Source organism: Poecilia reticulata, chromosome 5, assembly GCF_904066995.2.
Source record: "Poecilia reticulata chromosome 5, P_reticulata-male-v2, whole genome shotgun sequence".
Taxonomy (NCBI): Eukaryota; Metazoa; Chordata; class Actinopteri; order Cyprinodontiformes; family Poeciliidae; genus Poecilia; species Poecilia reticulata.
The window spans coordinates 20246947-20268931 of NC_088834.1; the positions used below are offsets into that span (position 1 = coordinate 20246947).

Genomic DNA, 21985 nt, shown 5'->3' on the forward strand with positions numbered 1-21985 from the left:
TTGTAAAGCCAGCTTTCTGTCAATAGTACCGATGCAGAATCTGTGGATGGAGATGAAAGTTAGGGTAATGGTAAGGAGGGACCCCAGCCTCAAAGAATTAGAAGATCTCATTACCGATAAATCCTGAGAAATATCTTGAAAACATGCTAAAAGCTGTCCAACTATTATAAGAGGAGTCTGTAATGTCAATTAAGACTTTTCATTTGATAATTTGAGAAGTAGATAATTAATTTCTAACGCTGTAAATTCTTTTATCAAAGAGTTAATAATTTCTTTCTCTTTTTTGTCAAATTGAAATTCCTTTATACCATTTGAGTATTTTTTTTAAATGTGTCATTTTCCATCAGATGAAAAACTTTGCTGATTAATTGTGACGTAAAGCACCAAGACTAAATAAAACACAGGACAAAATGAAAACTGAGTGAGAGAATATGTAAAATATTAGAAACATTTAAGTTATTTCCCTTCTTGGCCTTCATTCACGACACCTTCAGGTGAAGGTGCGTTACAGTCGATCATTCACAAGCTCGTCCGTAGTCTGGTGAACCAACCAATCACAGCAATGCAGAGATACGGCACATGCGCACTTTGACTTAAACCTACAGTTGACACGACTTTGACCAGCTTTCCATCGATAACGTGCTTAGCTAACTTCAAGTTTGAATAAATGGTGTATTTTATAAACTAACAGGGGGGACTCAAGACGCACGCTGATATTTTAACTCCCTGATCTTACCCACAGGTAAGAATTTTTATTTACACAGTCAAGCTAACGTTAGCAGAGCTAACTAAATACTTTGTACATCATGGGAAGGGGTTAGCATAATCTTAATCATGAACTGTACTCGGAAAGTGTCGATGTTGGCGAAGCATGGTTGCTTTTTGGGGGTAACTGTAGGCTTTGTTACTGCATGGCTTATACATGTGGGTATATGGACCGGAAGGATGCATGTTGGTGAGCGCTTCCTTCTCCATCCTGGTCATCTAAAGGCTTACAGTATTGTTTCTATCTGTCAGTGGCATATTACAGCGACAACTGTGGTTTCACATCACCTTTACGGGGTTTTAGTTCAGGGTGCTGGAATTATTACAGTATTACTAACATTGATATCCTGCTAATAGTACTTGCTCTCAAACTTCATAGTAATGTGATAAAATTGTTGCATTTTTAATTGGTTTATTTGAGTTAATAGGAAATTCATTACTTCCAAAAAGCCCGAGAAATGCATTTGTCTTTTTCTGATTGTATTAATTATGGCATAATAGGGGAAATATTTGTCTTGTGAAACAAATGATGCCTTAAACTCTCCAGAAACATTCATTTTCTTGTATTAAGAAAAAAGTAGTTGCTTTATAAATTGATACCTAATTTCTAAATGTGCACCAACCAGGCGGTCAATACCAATACTCAGTTCAATTTTTCTATCAGGATTCACAGAATTTACATTATCATAATTGCTTAACTTGCTAAGGAATATTTTAATAGATTAAAAGCATAGTTTTCAATCCATTATAGAATGAATGAATTACGCAATTGATCGTATTTTTGCATGAAAAAAGGTGATCTTAAACTATATCAGATTATTTATATTTTTTGTTAAACTCAAGCAATGGGCAATGAGCAGTTTGTTGATGTCTTCATACACTGTCAAAGGTGGGAGTTGTGTAGTTTTTATGAATTCAATGAATATGTGGGACCATTGACTGGTGAAAAACACTTTCCAGCTGTGTTTTAATACAATGTGTCCAGTAAATAGTAATCTATTTGGAAAGCAAGGCCACAGAATAAAATATAAACACGCTTCTTCAACATTTTCTTCTTGTTTCAAGCCCGTGCATGTGTAATGACGGCCTCAGTTGTGGAACTAATATGCACGGTAAACAGAATATTTCTTAACCAGTTTGCTTTGTGTTGACCTTATTTCATTACACCAACATGAACCAAAGCCTTGTTGTGACCTCAGGTGCCAATTTTGCAAATCCAATGTTTTTCATGTCCTTACTTTTCAAAAAATGTTTTTGCTGTTTACAGTAAATGTCTGTAAATCCCACTGTGAGGGGTGGGACCTCACTTACAACTTGTCGGTTTGGGAGGCGTTTTAAATGTAGTGATAGTAAAAGCTGTTCTGTACAGATTATGTTGTGGTTTTAACTGATGTTTTGAGGGAAGTTTGGTGAATGAGTGACTAAGTGACACGTATTATTGTGTCATCCAGATTTTAGTTGACGTCAGCGTGGTGAATCCAGCTTTACAACATTCTGTGAAGTTTCAAGAAAACATGGTTATTCCCACAAGCTTTTAATTCACGCTTTTGGTTAAAAATAATGTTGTTCTTTGCAGTCACTTCTAAGGCAATAGCATGCCTTTTCTGATGTTGGCATTCAGATGTGAACAGATTTTATTGGTTACCCCGGGGAAGAGCTGTAAAATAAAAGCAGCAGCATAATTACACACAAATTGTTATAGAAACAGCCAACCTTTAATTTGAGAAACAAAAGATTTTAACTAACTCACTGGTTGGAAACTTATTGGTGCTCCTGGTGTTTCTACTTCTATAGGACATGGCTCATCTTTCTCAAATACCTGAACCATCTCTTTTTACATAAATCTGCGTAGATCAAGGTGTGCAACTCCAGTCCTGATAACAGTGCTGCTTGTTTTAATTATTTCCCTGCTTTAGCTAATCAGACTTAAATCACTGCATCATTAGCAGGCTACTTCACAGCTTAGGCTTAGCAGGTAATTCACTGATTTATATGAATATTTTAAAACATAAACATATTGCTGACATATTTATATTTAAAATTATGGCATCATGTTACTCCTAAACAACTGATACACATCTAGATAGCACCTAGCCATCACTTGACATACAAAGATCATCCAAAGTTTGCCTTACCCGAACAGAATTTTCTCTTGTCTTGCCCATTTTGAAGAGGGACATAATTGACAATAATTTTTTAGAAACTAAGATCAACTTAAAACTGTCCCAACTTTAATGAGGAAGTATTATTGTACAGGTGATTTTTGTAAAAAAAAAAAAAAAAAAAAAAAAAAAACATTTTCAATGAGAGCTTTAGTTTGGAAACTAAATAAATGTACTTAAATTAAGGACTGTCATTTCAGAGTCAATGTTATGAGGTTATGCAGTTTATTTCAACACCATTCTCACATATTTATCGTATCGTTGTCGGGAGGGGGGTGGGGGTGGGGTGACTGAACCTCTATAGTGAATCTGACAAGATTGGTGGTGACATTTTGGAAGAGTTACCCAATCCGTGGCTGTAATCCAAGACACACTGGGACAGGAACAACACATGCTGACCTTCCAGACTCGGTGAAGATAGCAAAATGAGTAGACGAAATAAAACATCGAGCCAGCAGGTTCTGTTGAGACTAAGAGGAAATCTGTTGGAGGACAGATATGATGGGAGAGCTTTAAATTACACCCAATGTCTGAACTTTGTAACTTGAAAGACAGAGGAAAACGAGAAGATGCATTTAGTTTCAATCTAACCTGAGAGGTTTACCGCCTCTGACTGATTTGGTTAACAAATGAGGCCAAACCACTTCACTTGAGTAGCTAAGCGAGAAAAATTAATCCAATCTTTATGTTGAACCTTGTTCCAGAGCTGCAAGCTGAATAAGTGTTTTATTTTTAAATCAGAAGATTAGCATAAAAAAGAATTAGCTGCTGGGTGAACACTTAGGAAGTAGAAATGCTCAATGTATGGGTGCGAATTGTTAGTAAAATCATTCAGAAGGAGTTCAGAAACACTTTTGTGTTCATTTAATTATTCAAGCACAATGGTATTTATTTATCAGTTGGCACTTTGTGTTCAACCTCTTGCTGGTGTGTCTGGTTTCAGAGTCTGCTGACGGTGTGGTCACATGAGAGAGCACATGACAAATAGTTGGGTCTAAGTCATAGTGGATCTAAGTGTCCTTCGGCCCATTAATCAGTGCATGTCCAATGAGCAAATCCAGTCCTGAGACAGTTTCTCTTCAAATAAAAATATATTCTGTTTCACGTCACTGTGAATCATCAAAACCTCTGACTTAAATATGGAAAAATGTGCTAGGATCAATGTTAGAGATGGGAAAACTCGATGCTGGATTGCTTCTTAATAATTTATATTAACATTAATACTAAGGAGATAAGGACTGCACTCTTGCTCAGTGGTGCAACATCCCACTTTTTAACTGAAAGTACATAATTACATTTCCCTTGCAAAGTCCCAGAGCCTGGAGGAAGAGTGGAAAGGCACACAATCCAAGATGTTTCAGGCCCAGTGTGAAGTTTCCTCAGATAGTGATGATTGTGGCCCAACATCAGTCGGTGTTGACCCACTGTGTTTTCTAAAGTCTCTCAGGAAGTTTTAAACCAATTCATGCTTCTCTCTGCTGATGAGTGTTGAAGAGAGATTGGTTTCATTTTCCTGCAGGAATTACCTGCAGCCCAAAGCCTGCTTTTATGTCCATGTTGCAGCTGTGCTTGATTAGCCAGCAAACCCAGACCCAACAACACAGACAAGCTGAAGGCTACTATAAAAACAAGCTGGCTCTTCTCTAAAGCTTCAGCAGAACCTGAGGCTGATCTCCTCCAGGCCACATTGCATTGACTTCATTTTGCTGATGGCTTCTCCTCTATTACTGTATACTCAAAGGAACAGGACAGACAGAGGAAGCTCAGGCACTTCAGTGTTGGGGTGCTTTCACACCAGCGCTGTTTAGTCCGCTTTAACCGAGCTCTAGGACGTTTGCTTAGAAAGTCCGGTTTGTTTGGGGAGGTGAGAATGTGCAATCCGACACAGATGCGGACCAAAAACGCAAACTTTCTGTGGTCTGCCTAAAAACGTAGGTCTCGGCTCGTTTGAACTGAACTCTGGTGCGTTTCAAATACCAACCAAACGGACTGGAGACCGCTACAAAAGCAGAAAGTAAACTATAACGCAGGGCATTCTGGGTAAATGCAACCAGAACAAACGCTCGCGATTGTTTAGTGCTAGACGGAGAAATGGCCTGTTGTCTTTCATTAATGACAAAAGCGAAAACCACTAAAATTGGATGCTACTCCATTTTTGTTTACATGTTGTGAAAAAGGAAGGTGCGCTCATGTCTTCTTTGGTGGTTTCCTTCAGTAGTTCTTTGTGCAGCGCCACCACAGGTGAGGAGGTGAGCAGGTTTTTCAAATCGTTTGAGGGACTGCAGTGTGAAACTGAACCTCACCAGCTGAAAATGTAACAGATGTTGCCATTTTAGCCCCCAAGTCAAACTGAGTTTAGGGGACTATCAGTTGTGAAAACACCCTTAGATTTACTAAAAGGAGAGTGCAATCTTTTCTGAAGTCATGTATTGGGAACCTCTCTGAAGAAGATTGCACAAAGACAGATGCTTCACAAAATGAAGAACATCATGGAGAACATGTAACTATGATGTGTTTTACAGCCTCATTTTTCTTAGTTATATTATAACTCTTCATTAACATTGCTTTTATGGATTGTTATTGTTTGATGAAGTCGCTGAAGCAGAACGTGACTTTTGGTTAACTATTCCTGAAGCCACCTCATAGTGAGGAAGTGGTTTGTCTGCTGGAAAAGCTGCCCTGTCTGCTGCCTCAGCTCCTCACTCGCCCCATCGTGCCACAGTCATGTGCCCAGACTGTGTTATGAACACCGCTGCCTGCTTTACATTTGGACTCTGTTTTGGAGTTTTGCCTGCTAACGGTACAGTTAAGACTGTAGCAGAAGTGAAACTGGAGTGGTTGTGGTGAAGTTGAAGCTTCCTGTGAAAGTTCTCCTCCACATTGTGGCTTTTGCCTTGATTCCAGTGTTGCTTAATCATGAGCGTGACTTGTGATTTTCACAGTTAACAAATTTCTGCAAAGTCATTGAAGTTGCTCCTTTATTTTTTTCACATTTGTAAAGCATTAATTTCATTTAAAGCTAATAAAACCTCATTCTCATTTCTCTCATAAACTGTTGCCTTGTTTCAGGGGCGGCTGACATTCATCCCTCGCCTTCCCGCGGATCCTGCAGCCTGCCCTGATGACAGGCGAGCAGAACGGAGACCTCCTGGAAGGTAGCACCTCCTTTAAGCAGGAGAAACTTCACATCACACTCTGAGTGCCTCCCTGAGGTTGCAATATAGTTTTGAAGTTAGTTTAAAGCGTTCAAATAACAAGTAACCTGAATAAAACACGTTTGAAAGTCACAAAATATATTTACAGGCTTATTTCTGGGTTGTGCTTTGTGTTCAAATCATGTTTTGACACATAGCACCAGACTGTCAGTGTGACATAACCCCTCCCCCCCCTCCTGTATTGGAAAAAACACACCCAGAGGCAGCGGCGTATAAAGACAGAGTCATTCTTAGGCCACAGTGGACTTTAGGACCTGCAGTGAGTTGGAGATGAGTTCAGGGAAGCAGGAACGATCCAGGCTCAGTGAGTTGCATTTATACAGTCGTACATTTATCAGCTCAAACAGCAATTAGGAGTAAAGGGAAAGCTTATTTGTAGGTTTGGAAATGATTATTTTCCTTTCAAGTGTTGTCATAGCAAATTTTAGTTCAAGTTGTGAGTAATTGGAGGTTTTGCAGGTTTCAGACTACTCGTGTGGCAGAGTTGCATTAGATGTTAATTACTTCTTTGTATTGAGGATCTTGCTGCACCGCTGCTGTGAGGAAGCTAAATATGCTAAATGTGAGAAGAATGAGTTGAGCAAATATTGAACGCAAACAGAACGAGTCTCAAGTTTGTGTTTGTCTTTCGCCAAAATTCATGTGGAGACTCTGGCATAGGGTTCGCTGGAAAAGAGTCAGCTGATTCTGCTGATTTGAAGAAGTTTCAGTGCAGTAGGGTAGCTGATATTTGACACCAGTAAATCTTTTTACTTTTACGGTTTTGCTTCCTGTAAAAGAAAATAAAAGATTGCATGACTGTTACAGGTTCTTTCTTTGATTGTGCATCGCCAATACACCACAAATATAACCGAGTAACTAAACCAAGTTTTCTGCATGATCTAGAAAGTTTAAAATCTTCAATATCTCAAATAGTCCTATGTTATTTATTTCTGAATTTAGGCCTCAAAAAGTCCTGAATGAATCCAGATTTGTAACCTAGTGTTTAAATTGCATTTGGTTACGCCTGAGATGTGTTTGTTTTTTCATTCTTTGCTCATTCCAGAAACGTTTCAGAACGTTTTGGTTAATGAAGAACCATTATATATTGGATATCTGGTTCCTGCCTGTATGCATCTCCTTCCTGATAAACTCTCTAAAAGGAGGAAGATCCACGCTGCCGTGTGTTGACGGAGCTTTCTGTGAAACCTGTGTGTCTGTCTCAGAGGAGTCCCGGCAGGAAAATGGAGTCCAGTCGAACCATTACAGCGCCATCTCTCCTCCTGCCTCCCCCGTGGCTCAAGAGGAACCGTTCTCCACCTACTTTGAGGCGAGGGTTCCCATTCCAGAAAGTCCCAACCAGGTAAGAACATGGGAATTTTCAAACAATACGAGTGTAAATCTTTAAGTGCGTTATTTAATGATGAGTGATTTTTTTTTTCATTAGTATGCCGTTTTCACATTTTAGTTGTGATTTTTATTCTTTTTTTACTTACTAATATTTAAATAAAGCTTTGTGTAAACGTTGGGTGATTTATTGCACATCAGTTTTGTAACCATTTTGAGAAATAAAAACCAGCTGTTTCTCCCTGTCAGATGTTCAGTTTCCGTAAACTATGGGCCTTCACCGGACCGGGGTTTTTGATGAGCATCGCTTACTTGGATCCTGGGAACATTGAGTCGGACCTGCAGTCTGGTGCAAAAGCTGGTTTTAAGGTACTGAATAAAACATGTTGATCTGTGCATCAAAACAGATCTCAAAGTATAAAATAAATCTGTTTATTTGTACATTTGGACATATTTTAGACTAAGATTAAAGGTGAAAATGAACAATTAATGCTTTTTTGAGGATAAAGCAGATTTTGGTAGAGAAAACCCAAAATAGATCATATATTAGGTTTAAAAAAAACCTACAGGAGAGAAATAAATAAGTTTTGCAGGAATACAATTTTGGACTTCTGAGTTTTGTAGATTAGCATCAAAAATAGGTCAGAATTGCCACCAAAATGATGACTAATGTTTTGATAATGATTTATATTATATTATATTACCTTCCTTCATTATTCAGGAAAGTATTGGGTTTCAGATTGATTTGGCGCGCTTCATTTTTTCCGCTCTGTGACTAGCCAGCTTCTAAAGCAATCACCTGCAGCCAGTTACTGTCTGCTGGAGATATTTTCTTCACCTCAAGCATTGACTATATGAAACCTATTGCACACGTTTAGGCTCTAATTTTATGAGGTGTAATGCTGGTGAATGAAAGTAGGCCCATCAGAGATGATTGTGCTGATCCTCTCTCTGGCAGCTCCTATGGGTGCTGCTTGTGTCCACCATCATTGGGCTGCTGCTGCAGAGGCTCGCTGCACGCCTCGGCGTCGTCACCGGGATGCACCTGGCTGAAGTCTGCAACCGCCAGTATCCCACCGTGAGTTTCCACCTGATTCCCTCCTTCCTGCTGGTCGTAGTTGTCTGAAGCGGTGGTTGTTTTGTAATTACTTCTCAAACAAACGGTCGTTTCTGCCAGGTTCCACGGATTTTACTCTGGTTAATGGTCGAGCTGGCTATCATTGGTTCAGACATGCAGGAGGTCATCGGCTGTGCCATAGCTTTCAACCTTCTGTCAGTGGGCAGGTAAGGTGCTTTGTTTTCGTCGGGGATTTAACATAGATCAAAATTTGAGTGGATCTTCATCGTTCTCTTCTCTTTGTGTAATTATCCAGGATCCCACTGTGGGCAGGAGTTCTCATCACCATCACAGACACATTTGTGTTCCTCTTTTTAGACAAATACGGTGTGTAATCATTTATGACCAGACTTACAACACCTTTCCGACTAGTTTTAGTGTTTTTACATGTTTTTCTCTCTCTAGGCTTGAGGAAACTTGAAGCTTTCTTTGGATTTCTGATTACTGTAATGGCCATAAGTTTTGGTTATGAGGTGAGCTTCCTTCACACCTGACATAATGGATGTCGTATTAAATCTGGGTTTTTCAAGCTGCAGCTGAACTCTTCTTCTTCAGAGTGGAATAGCAACATAAAACTTCAAACATTAAAGATATAAAAAAAATAAGAATTAGGTTTAGTTTTAGAGAAACCGCACACGTTTAGGACCCATCAATAACTCTTACTGGATGTGTGACAGTTTTTTTTGACCTCGTTCATATTGTTTCAGTTTCTGGCTCACACTTAAACCTTTAAGAATAGTTAGAAAATTTCCACTTTGTGTGGATTAGTGAACATTCACATTCATTAGATCCATTTGTAGTATCATCGTTTCACTCTGGGGGAAAAGAAAACGTCTAACGTTGTTCTCTCTCTCTTGTTCCTGCTGTTGTCCGGCTCCAGTACGTTCTGGTGAAACCGGATCAGGGAGAGCTTCTTAAAGGGATGTTTTTGCCGTACTGTGCTGACTGTGGGCCCGTGCAGCTGGAGCAGGCCGTGGGAATCGTTGGTGCTGTCATCATGCCCCACAACATCTACCTGCACTCAGCGCTTGTAAAGGTAAAAAATAAAGATAACTCTATATCCTGAGAAAATTCATCAACAAGCTTTCTAAAATGAGAAATAAGCCTAAAATGGTGGTGTTTTTTTTTTTTTCCTAGTCCAGAGAAGTGGATCGGAAAAATAAGAAGGAAGTAAAAGAAGCCAATAAATACTTCTTCATCGAATCATCCATCGCCCTCTTCGTGTCCTTCCTCATCAACGTCTTTGTCGTCGCAGTCTTTGCTCAGGCCTTTTACAATAAAACTAACATGGATGTGGTGAGTACGACCGCTATGCTATTTGCTAACTGATGACAGATTGCTGCAGAGCTTTTTTTTAAAGAGTAGATTAACACAAAATGCAGATTTAGTTGTTGCTTGTTGTGTTGTAGAACCATGAGTGCAACGCGACCGGCATCAACCGCACCGACCTCTTCCCTCTCAACAACGGCACTCTGGAGGTGGACATCTACAAAGGGGTATGTCTGCTCAACAATTGACATGCATACAATAAGCTCTGATGCAGAGCTTTAGCTTTTAGACTAGAGGTGATCGCTGTCTTTTTGTACATTTTGCACAGGGAGTGGTGTTGGGCTGTTTCTTCGGACCTGCAGCTCTCTATATCTGGGCTGTCGGGATTCTGGCAGCCGGTCAGAGCTCCACCATGACAGGCACTTACTCTGGACAGTTTGTGATGGAGGTGAGAAAACCTGCTGCTCGTCATTTTGCGTGCAGCATCTGCTGCTTTGCGGTTTTTCAAACAATGTTTAAAAAGCTGCAAAATGGTGTCATTTTGTGCCTTTGCTCAGGGGTTTCTGAACCTGAAGTGGTCTCGTTTCGCTCGGGTGCTGCTGACCCGCTCCATTGCTATCACGCCGACGCTCCTAGTCGCCATTTTTCAGGACGTTAACCATCTGACGGGGATGAACGACTTCCTCAATGTGCTTCAAAGTTTGCAGGTCAGGAGAAACTAAAGTAGTAACATGCATCTTAAGCGTTTTTTGTCATGTTTTATGTAACGCTGCTGTGTATCAATAATCATTTTTCTTCTCCAACAGCTTCCGTTTGCTTTGATCCCGATCCTGACGTTCACCAGTCTGACTTCCATCATGAATGACTTTGCTAACGGGCTGTAAGTCAAACATTTCTGTTTGTTTAATAGAGTCTCTATTGATGTCTTGAGTCCTGACCCACTGACGTTCTCACAGTATTTTTAGATCAGTTCCTCATTACAGGAAGGGAACTGAAAGGGTCGATTAAGGTGTTTGGGTTAAAGAAGTGAAATATTTTAACTTTGTTCAAATTACAAGGTTATATTTTGTATATATATATTTTTAAAGTTATGTTAGTGTTCAGTTTTTTCAGCTTGGCCAATTTTCTGAAAACTGCAATGTTAAATAACCGTTTTTCTTTCTTTAAGGGCGTGGAAGATTGCAGGAGGCATCGTCATCCTGGTGGTTTGTGCAATCAACATGTACTTTGTGATTGTTTATGTGACTGCGCTGAACAGCGTCCTGCTCTACGTTATCGCTGCTCTCATCTCCGTGGCATACCTGGTCTTCGTGATCTACCTGGTGGGTTCAAGAGATAAAATCCAATTTTTTTTGTCAAGTCTAAGTGGGATTTATTCATTATTTTATTAAAACTGTGCACTTGGTGTGCTGCTTCATGTTAGTGCAGCGTTAACTTGAATTGCTGCAGCCTAATCTCACATGAATTAGTCTTTCTAGATTCATCGCTCTCTCTACTTTCAACTACTTTACCCATAACTTTGACCACTTTCAGGTACATTTCAACCACAAAAATAGATTTTTTAAAATCCCAATTTAAGCAATAGTTACTTTAAACAGAATCACAGGTGGTACAGTTATTAGAACCCCAACTACTTTGAGAAATCGTTTGCCAGCAGGACGACTCTTACTCTTCTCCTATAATATTTCACAAGGTTGGAGCACAAAGAGAGAAATTTTTGATCGTTTATTTATTTATTTATTTTTCTTTATGCACAATCTGTGTATTATCCACAGTACTGGGTAGAAAACATGTTTTCTGTTGGACTTTTGTGTTTGATTGTATGTTCTGAATCATTAACCTGTTGAAAAACCAAGTGATGGTTTCAGCTTTAAGCCTGAAGGTTATAGTTTTAAAATCTGTACTTTATTATGCCATCATAAAGGTTTCACAGCATAACAGGTCCTCTACCAAACCAAATATTAGCCATAAAGTGCTTTTCCACAGAGTCTTCCTTTTCTAACTCTTGACCCAAAGGAGAGAGCTTTTACTAAAGAGCCAGTTTAATTTGGCTTGTTTATGTTTGTAATTGTTTGATTTCTCTAGATTGTTTCTATTTATTGACATATAAAGTGCAACACATATCTACCTTTCTACCATAGCATGTTCTCCAGTCTTTCCGATTTTAGAGAGTCAGTTAGAGAAAGTAAAGTTTAGATTAAAAATAAAGTTACACTTATGTCGCAGGTAGCAGTGATCCTGCCGCCAGTGTCTTTGTTTGAAATGAGTGGTAATCCAAACTAAAACTGTGAGATTATGCAACTGCAACAAATAATTTATTTACGTTTTTTTTTTTTTTAAAAAGCAGCTATTCGTGCTAGCTTGACCTTCTCTGTTATAAGATGAATCATAATCCTGCAGAAATCGAGTCTTGACCTCTTGCTCTGCTCTGGTTGTCTGCAGGCTTGGCACTGCCTGGTTGCCCTGGGGGTTTCCTGCCTGGACTGTGGCAGCAGGGTAAGCAATCGACCTGCGGTGTTCGTAGAGGAGCAGTCTGAGTACGACTCCTAAAGCTGAACACCACATTGTCCGCCTGCATGACTCTTACCGCTGGGGGAACACTGCACACAACCAGGACTTATTTTAGGATCACGAAGTCAGACTCTCTCCTCTTCTCATGTTGTTCTTGTGTTGGGCTGGATATCAACATTTGATGCTTTTTAGGCTCCCAGACAAATCAGGACTACATCAGCACAGCATGAATGAGCCAAATGTTTGTAAAGATGTTGGTGTTATTAAAACAAACGGTTATTTAGGGAATCAGATTAGCTGTATTCATTCTTTAGATATTTACTTGTGACAGTAGATATTTATCTACCTGAGTTATAAGTCAGTAATATGAGCCTACATTAGACATCTTTCCGTCTGTATTTCTAACGTCATAACTACCGTATTTTCCGGACTATAGAGCACATGATGCTATAAGCCGCACCTACAAATAAAAAATAAAAAAAACTGTAAAGTACATCTATAAATAAGCCGTACCGGGCTTTAAGCTGATGATATCTCCACCGCTCTAAATCTGCTATTAAGGACGCAGTCCTCCGTCTCTAAAGCAGAACCATGGATTCGTTCACGCCAAGTTTACGTCCAGCGGCTCTATTTGCTGCCAGATCGATAGCTTTCAACTTAAAAGCTGCATCATATGAGTTTGAAGAAATTTCTCTTGTTGCTAGCATGTGCTTGTTCTAAATGAAAATTAGCACTTTCTTCTTTGATTTCCAATTGTGACTTCCAATGAGTCACTTCCTGTTAAAGCGCCCCCTGGTGGTTGAATAAAAATCCACAGAAAAGCCGCACCGGGCTACAAGCCGCATGGTTCAAAGCATAGGAAAAACGTAGCGGCCTATAGTCCGAAAAATATGGTAATACGTAGCTGGTAGCTGATAGAAAACCATCTAAGGTGCTGAATATTTGTGTTTCTCCACATGCAGTCCTTCAAGTATAGGAGTACAAAATCACAGCGCTGCAGTAAATCTGTAAAAATTGCATTTGGTTTAGGTGACAAGCAGCCGAAGATCTTTAACGATACTGTTTAGACCAGCTGTCTTTCTCTTTCTTTTGGTTTTCAGCTGATATAGACTGAGTGTAGGGAAAACTAGCCTACATCTTCTCTAGCTCTCAACTTGTTCTTTTTGTCGTATGTGAACCTCTCTACTAACAGTTTTAACGTTAATGCCGCATGAAGCAGCCGACACAAAATTCTTACACACTAATTACTGTATTTTTAATTGATGACAAAAATCTGATGTGCTGCATAAGAGTGGATTATCCTCCTGCACACATTCTGCTTACATGGAGTCCATTCCTTGTTTTATAAGGATTTCCACCATGACTACCTCAATGTCCTCTGCTGTTTTATCCTATGTGTAGCGTCAGATTGCATGTTTTTGTCTCTTCTATTGCTTCAGAAATGTTACTTTATAATAAACATGTATTGTTTTATTTTTGTGAACTAGAAAGCTCTAAATGATATCCAGCCCAGTTGAGCTTCACTCTCTTAGTTGGTGTGTCTTTTTTTTTTCATTTGTTTTTGTGTTATAAGCTGATTCTAGTATATGCAGAAAGCTACAAGCATATGTTTCATTGTTTTGCACTGGGACACAGTGCAAGTTTTGTCACTTTTTACTGTCTCTTTGCACAACGTGGAGTTTAATATCGGGTTAGTTTGAAGCCGGTTTTAATCTTAAAATGGCACACTTTAGAGGGTGCACTCTCATGCAGACTCTCAGATTTGTTCACGGTTGCTCCACAATAATTGTCTTAGTGCCTCAATAATTCAGATGCCAGAGAGGCGTGGCCTCTACTGTGTGTTTGTCTTTTTATATAAATGATTTCTGTGGTTGGGGAACTAATTTGAAAACACCTAACGAGCATCATCATGTAGATCATTGCAGTAGTTTTTTTGATATGACACAGTTGTCACTTTTAGTTTCCACATGTGAAACATGTTAAACACATTTATTTAGCAGAAGACGGTCAGTAAACAAGGAAGTTTACTGTATTCTAGTTTGTCCAAGAGATATTTTAGCTTTAAAAAGCTGCTCTGCAATGGAGTTGTATCTGAATTAAATTCAAAAACATAGAAAGGTAATGATAAATTACTATATGCAGGATGAGCACAAGTAATTAAAGGCTAGTTTGTTTTTCTAGCTTCAGCTGTCTGTTTTAAACATGTACCATTTTTGATCTGTGTTTTTCAGGTATTTCACTGTACATAGTTAAAAACTTTGGATCATTTAGATTATTAGAATTATAAAGAAAATGCTTAGATGGAAACAAATTATATTGAAGTGTGTGCAACCCAGCTGCTGTGGCATTAAAAAAAAACACAATGCAGTTAATCTAAGAACGGCTGGGTAGCATACATTCAACATTTTAAATTTGATTACTTTATAGTGATGAATTATTTAACGAGGTAAAGAAAGTGCTGGTGATGCTCATGTTTTGCAGAGTTTTATGACTGTAAATCTGTCACTCATGAGCAGGAAAAGCTTAAATTCCTTCACATTTTCTTCATGACATGAAGTTGAATTTGTTCTCGGTAGAGACAAGTGATAAAGTAATGAATTTTAAATTAGATCAAATATAAAAGCGTAAAACTGAGCAATATCCAAGTGATGTGAAGATGTTTGCAGATGTGTTAAGGCAGCAGTTCAGGCTACATTCGGGAATCACCGTCACAGTTTGTATTAGTTGTTTGTTCATGTTGGGTCGGATCCAGATTTCTACATTTTAACCTCTTTCTTTTTAGTAGAACTATATTTTTACATGGCCTAGGGTCTCTTCTCTGTTAGAAATACCTCACACAGATATGTTCTAAAAAATAAAAGAGATGACAAGCGCACAAGTGTTATGAAAATTAGAAAGTGATGTCTACACTGGAAGTGTTATGTGATATTTTTTCATATCTGCTGTTTTCTGATGCTTGATGAAGCACACCATGTGTCCAAAATAAAAGCCAATTATGGATATGTGGACATGTGTTGGACTCTTCTGTCTCAGGACTTCTGATGAGGTTTAATTAACCATCAAATATTCATGAAATATTAAGAAGAAAAAAAAGATTAAAAATTAAGGAAACTTGATTTATTTTTTTTACAAAGTGTATAAACTGATAAAATTGTGGGTTTTTTGTTCTATTGATTATTTCCTAGCTTTTCTCACCAGTAAAATATTTATGCTTTACAATTCAGCTGGAAAATAAAAGATCTGGTGGAGGAATGTTTTTTTTTTCTTTTTACAAAGTTTCTTAATTTTAGAGTTACTTTAATTTAGCAGCTAGCAAATTAATCAAATAACTATTAAAGCACAATAGTGGCAGCAAATTATTGAACTGTAAAAATATTTGATAAGTTGTTCTAAGATCTCAAGATTAATCAAATGATGTAACTAATAAAAAATGATTTTAAAAAACCATATGTCAACACATCTGTACAAGATTATACTTGCATTTTCAGGATTTTGTTTTGCAGAAGGGTTAGTATGACAATTTTAAGGTTGGCTTTAAGAGACTATTAGCACTCATTATCTTTACTTTAAAAGTTTCCATTTTAATAAGTCTCCAAGCCCCTCGTCTTGTGAGGATCACAGTCCTGATCCACTGGGTTTCTGTCAGACGTGGCTCTGGTTCAAATTAAATCTGGTTGACAATTGCAATTTCTTTTCTTCTGGCTGGTGAAGCCTTTTCTTTGTTGAAATGTCGGCAGGTTTCTAACTTTTTTGATTTGAGACAAAACCGAAAACGGTAATCCCAGATTATGACGCTGCCACCAGGCTGCCTTTGGTTCCTCTCTGCGCTCCAGGGTTTCATCTTTTAAATGAAAGGAAAATCAAAATGACAGCTGAGGTTTATTTCTGGTTCATCACATTCAGATTAGATGTGTATCAAATAAGACTGAATACTGATATTAAACAATAACTTCAATAAAGTCAGTTTATTAGTGGAAGCCTGTCTGTAGGTATTGTTTGTTACATGTTTTGCTAACAAATACAATTGTTTTTATTTTATTTTATTTTAATATTATAAATCTCACATTAAAATTGGAAACATTTTGAAATGACATATTTGTCTAGTTTGTAACTTTATCAAGTAATTTATGAATGATCTAAAATGATATGTTTTTGAGTTGCACCGTATGATAAAATTAAATCCCAATTTAGTTTATTTATTTTAGGAACCAAGCATTGTGTCGTTTTTTTTTTTTTTTCTTGTAACAGGAGAAACAAATGATCATGATGAGAAACTCTCAGATTCATCAGACTTTATTTATCAGAGCTCTTTTCTTACTTTGTAATGTAACACCTCACAATTGTTACTAATAGTTAAATACTTTAACTATTGCACAAAAATACATTTTGTTTCTATCAATAAAAGGCATATTAAATATGCTATGATTCAACTAGAAATCCCTACAAACATATTGAAAATCAATTAATTGAGATAATTTTGGATATAGTTGCACTACAGCTGATGTAAATGGTGAATTGAGGAAACTTAATAATAGTTAAATTGTAATTGCAGAGCAATATTTCAGTTTGGAACAACTTTCCAATATATAGTAATAGATTTCTATTATATTTAAAAAGAGTGATTAATTTTGCTTTTTATATTAATTTTTATCACCAAAAATAATCAAAATACCACTTTTAGTATCTTTTTTTTAAAGTCTGATACTCCTTTTATGTTGTTTTACTAAATCATGACAAAGTCTTGTCTCATTTCATATGAGAAACTTCTTGAGCGAATAAAAACAAATGGAAATCTTAATCTGCTGGGGGTATGAATAGTTTTGAGCTTAGCTGTAATCAAGAAAAACAAAGTATTTAAAGTTACACTTGTTGTCAAGGTAAGCTAATTGGTGCTTTAAAAACAATCACAATTTGGCCCAAATGAAGCTGATTTGCCTTGTAACTAGAGATGTGCCGATCAGGTTTTTTCCTGCTGATTCCGATCACCCATAAGGGCCGATCACCGATACTGATCACATAATTATTATTATTTTTTTAATCATAAGCACTACTGGTTACATTATATGGAAAAAGGAACCATGAATTCACCTTAATTTAGACAAAAACTTGTTTTTAATCACTTTTTCCAAGAAAAAAAACAAAACAGGCATTGTGCAAATTGTACTGCTATCACTATTACTATCTTTAACAGACTGAAAACATATGAAGGCTCTGAAGAGGCTAAATAATAATAAGAGCCAAAATAAAACCTCTCAACATTGCCAAAAAAATTCAAGTATAAAACTTAACATTCAAAGGCAAATACAGGTTCCATTACAATAAACAATCCAGTTACTGAATGAAAACTTCCTGATAGCACGGCGGCTAGCTGATTACTGCTAGTTCTGAGTGGCTGTTTCTGACTGAGCGGAGTAATTATGCAGAGCAGGGAGGAGATCGATTATTTTTTTAGAGATTATCTGTCTCATGTTAGGACAGCGAAAGTTTTAATATGTATGTAAAATGTATATTTTAAGTTAGATGCTGCAGCTTTAAGCAGAGGTTCGGTGTGAGAGTCACTACCAGGTGGAGCAGAAGCAGCGCTCCGTCTGTGAAATATTACTACCTGTAACGTGTAGCAGCGGTTCAACAGCGAGATCAGAACCAGCGTCTTACATCGCAGCTCGAAGACTTAAATAATTTTGCGGGCTTATTTGTTTAGCTTTCTGACCGTCATGCTAATCCGGGTGAGTGTTTGTAGCTGTGCGCTGCTTTACCTGCTATCTGATCCTCCATATGTCTTTTTTACTGCAGTGAGCCTCGATGTAGCCAAACTCCGTCAAGTATGGCATTGTTTTTATGCCATATTAGATTCGTTGTGTTGATGCATTTTGACGTGCTTCATCCCACGTGCTTCAATTTCTGCTGCAACACGCAAACTTCCCCATTCACTCAGTGTGTTATAGTTCCACATCGCTTAGGATATGTTGCTGCGCGTTTGTGCAGAGTGAAGGAAAGAGGAGACCAGCTGCACAGGCAGGCTGCGAAATGAGATGCAGGTGATCGGTTTGTGTGATCGGCAACAAGGGACCGTGATCGGCGATCACTGATCATACACTTTTTCATGGAAATCGGCCGATTTTGATCGGTGGCCGATCAATCGGCACACCTCTACGTGTAACGCATAAAACTGGTTGAGATGTTTCATTTTCTAAAGTTGACTCTATGATGATGAAATACAAGATGCAGCAGGGACAACAATTAATCTAAATTAAATGTCCTTTATTAGTGTGCCATAATAATATAGGTATTTACGTGTACTACCATATTTGTTAATAACACTAATCTAACCCCGTTGCTTTTATGATGCTCATTGTAACCTTGTCAAGAAAAATGCTACAGCTATGCAAAGGTTAAACAGAGACACAGCTAGTTAATGGCTAATTTTATTACAAATTGATTTAAAAATCTGAGTAATAGCAGAAGGGATCTTACGTATGTTCTTTCATTCAAGGCAGATTCATCTAGTTTCCATGTATAATAATAAAAAATAAAAAAAAGCGTAGCGTCCGAAGCATGCTCTCTGATGACAGAACCTTTCTCCTCCTTTCAGATGGTCGGGGGACTGTCCCGCCACACAGACCTGTACCTCCTGAGTGACATGGAGACGGATCCGCAGGCTGAGAGATAATGGGACGCCGGGTGCAGTCCAGTGCTGCACTCTGACTGACTGTAGACACTCGATTTGACTGGAGGGAACCCCATGAAGCTTGGCCAGTATAATTTTCTCTTCAACCCTCAGTGTCTCACATCAGCTGAAGTGTCCTTACAGCGCACCAAGAGACATTTAAACATGTCCAGCATCTCAGACGCGTCGTCTTTCCTGGACAGCATCCTGTGAATTAAATGGGTGCTAAAGGGAGACCTGAGAAGCTGGATAATGCCAAGGACAGTTGGCGTTGGCGACCGCACACTGCAGCACATGTTCAATCGTTTCCTTTCGTGAACCAACCAGATAATGAAACCTCAATAGCAAATGATCAGAGTAACAGATTCAGAGAAACTGTAGTGCTTGAATGCTGGTGTCAATCATTCACTCTTTATCGGCCATTTTTTTCCTCATCTAACATTTTTATTCATCAGGGAAAACATACATTAGTTTATATAATTATCTACATATTTATAAATATGTTATTCCTGTATTATCAGATCATTCTGTATGCTACAGTATGTTTGTTGTTTTCAGGGACCAAGCTGCCTCCCATTATGCTACAAAAGCCTGGGGTTAATTATTTATTCAGATATTTAACTCAAAGTCATTGTAAAAAGTGAGGAGGGCGTTTAATATGAGTAAAAAAGTCATCTGGTCTTTAAGCACTTATTTTAGACAATTTTTTTTTTCTCCAAATAATTTTAAAGACATTTGTGGGCGACTGGTGGATTTAGTACCATACAAGTATGCTAAATAAAACCCAGAAATCATTTATAATTAACAAGTATAAAAAAAATGTAAATTTCGCCATGGTTGAATTAAATTCTATTTTTATTTCATATGAAGAACCAGATGATTTTTTAAAATTTGAACCTGAATGACCAGACATAAAGTTATTTGTACAATTACAAAGTTCATAGTTAAAATATCTAAGGTGAATGTAAAAGATAAAAGGTTTAATATATGTGAAATATTGGTCACACTTCTCCCTCTGTTGTTCTTTTATAATATGTAAGAAAATATCATTTCTTTTTAGTTGAATATTTAAGGAAACCATTTGCTCCAAGAGTACAAAGTTGATGTTATCTTATGTTTGGCAAAAAACTTTAATTTGAAAGAATGTTAATTATTATTATATAAGCTGCAGTGGTTTTTCTGTTTGAAACCGTGTCACCGCTTTCCGTTACTTTTTGTGTCTTATTGTAACCATCACAACGCAACTGTTGACAAAAACTGGACGATATTTATAGGAGAACGTGAAGTTATGGAGCAACGCTTTTGTTCTTTTGTCTCCGAATGTCCAGTCTGTGATTTTTCAGAAATACTAGACTGTGATGCTGCTGTTCATTCTTTGTTTTTAAAGTGCCAAACTAAACTTTAGCCATGCATCACTTGTGACAAGTTGGAGGAGATAATGCTGAGATCAAATGTGCTTCTTCAGGTATTTCATTAGACTTTTAATAATAATCATGATAATAATATGCAATAAATCACTTAAACTGTTAGCAAACACAACCAAAGTGACAATTCACTACGCGTTCCCGGTCTTCGCATGTTCCGTTAAAGAAACTTATTTCATGAATCTGCAACAGCGTTGTACTCTGATGGATAAATTCTTTACCCACGTTTCTGCTTCCATCCTTTTACCTGAGGTCAATTCAGTTCTATTTAAAAAATGTGTATTTCTGTTTCTAGCTGTGCATTTTTTTCTGTTTCAAATGTTTCAATTATTCTAGACGTCTTGAAAAGATACACCAGCTTGTTTTGATTTCCCCAACTTTGTGCAGTCTGTTACCGAAAAAAATTACTTCGAAACAAATGTGTGTTGGGAAAACTGGCAGCTGAAGTGAACTGTTGTGATATTTATGTGGCGATACATACATCCTACAGAGTATTTGTAACTTAAAGTTGTTGTATGATTATTATTATTATTTAATTTAAAAGATGGACTAAAGTGCATTCAGAGAAATTAATAGAAATCAGAAGTAACAGATTTAGGCTGGTGACCTTTCAAAATAAAAGCAGCCAGACGGGAAGAAGAGCAGAAGAGAAAAATACTAAATTATTAACAGCTGTACCATAACCCATGGTAACTGAATGTGGACAACTGATTTGCATCATTAAATCCAAATCCTTCCCCTGACCAAATATCAGACTAAACTTGTACTGTATGTTTTTATTCCACAGTGCCTCAGACTATGTTCACCAGCGTGCCTCAGCTAACAAATGTTTGGCACCACTTTTATTTTTAAATTTATTTTACTTTTTTTTTTAAAAAAGCATCTGAGTACATGAGAAAAAAATGAAAGATATATTTGAAAACCTACATAAGCTTTATAAGATGAGTCTTTGATAATGTTCTGAAACAGCATTTGGATTATACTGTGTTACATGTAGATCTCCACGTTTTAAAGACGTTCCGACGTCGTGCTAATTTCGCCACACATCTGATCTATAGACAGAAAGCTACTGAGATGGTATTTTGTATTTCTGAACTTACGAAACTGTACAGTAGGGTCCACCATTGAAAACATGTGTAAAGGTGGTTTTCTCCCATCTGTATTTTAATGTTTTAATATTGTTTTTTTTTCTTGCCAAACCAAAAGAGTTGAGCATTCTTGAAAAGCTGTTTCTTAAAAAATAAATATATCCACAATTTTATTGTGTGTGTGTGTTTTTTTTAAGTAAACAACACCAGAAACAAATTAAATTTGGGGTGGATGTCAAGTTTGTTTAATACTTTCTTATGCCATATTCATTTTATGTGTGATTTTCTGAGGCCCACTTGTCAAATTAAAAGTATCTTTTTAAAGAAGATTTTTACCCAGATATTATGCTTTTCATTAAGCCCACATTTCTGTATTAAAAGGTATTTTTGTTGGTCTGAATTGAATTAAACTTATAATCATGTTTTCATCAGCCATAATTG

At 37.4% G+C, this 21985-nt stretch overlaps 1 protein-coding gene across 2 annotated transcripts; it reads left to right on the plus strand.

Moving 5' to 3' along the window:
* The first annotated feature begins 565 nt into the window (after positions 1 to 565).
* On the plus strand, positions 566 to 21717 carry LOC103465300 (natural resistance-associated macrophage protein 2). Of its 2 annotated transcripts, XM_008409982.3 has the most exons (17): positions 566 to 742; positions 5997 to 6082; positions 7348 to 7484; positions 7718 to 7837; positions 8427 to 8546; positions 8646 to 8752; positions 8842 to 8912; positions 8991 to 9058; positions 9466 to 9621; positions 9723 to 9881; positions 9995 to 10081; positions 10183 to 10302; positions 10412 to 10561; positions 10661 to 10734; positions 11023 to 11176; positions 12297 to 12350; positions 18958 to 21717. In XM_008409982.3, exons 2-17 carry the CDS (start codon positions 6049 to 6051, stop codon positions 19033 to 19035), a joined length of 1689 nt encoding a protein of 562 aa, XP_008408204.1. In that variant the 5' UTR covers positions 566 to 742; positions 5997 to 6048; the 3' UTR covers positions 19036 to 21717. The 2 variants fall into 2 exon arrangements, with proteins under 2 accessions (XP_008408204.1, XP_008408206.1); XM_008409984.3 differs by lacking the exons at positions 566 to 742; positions 5997 to 6082 and adding an exon at positions 6199 to 6446.
* The last annotated feature ends 268 nt before the right edge of the window (positions 21718 to 21985 follow it).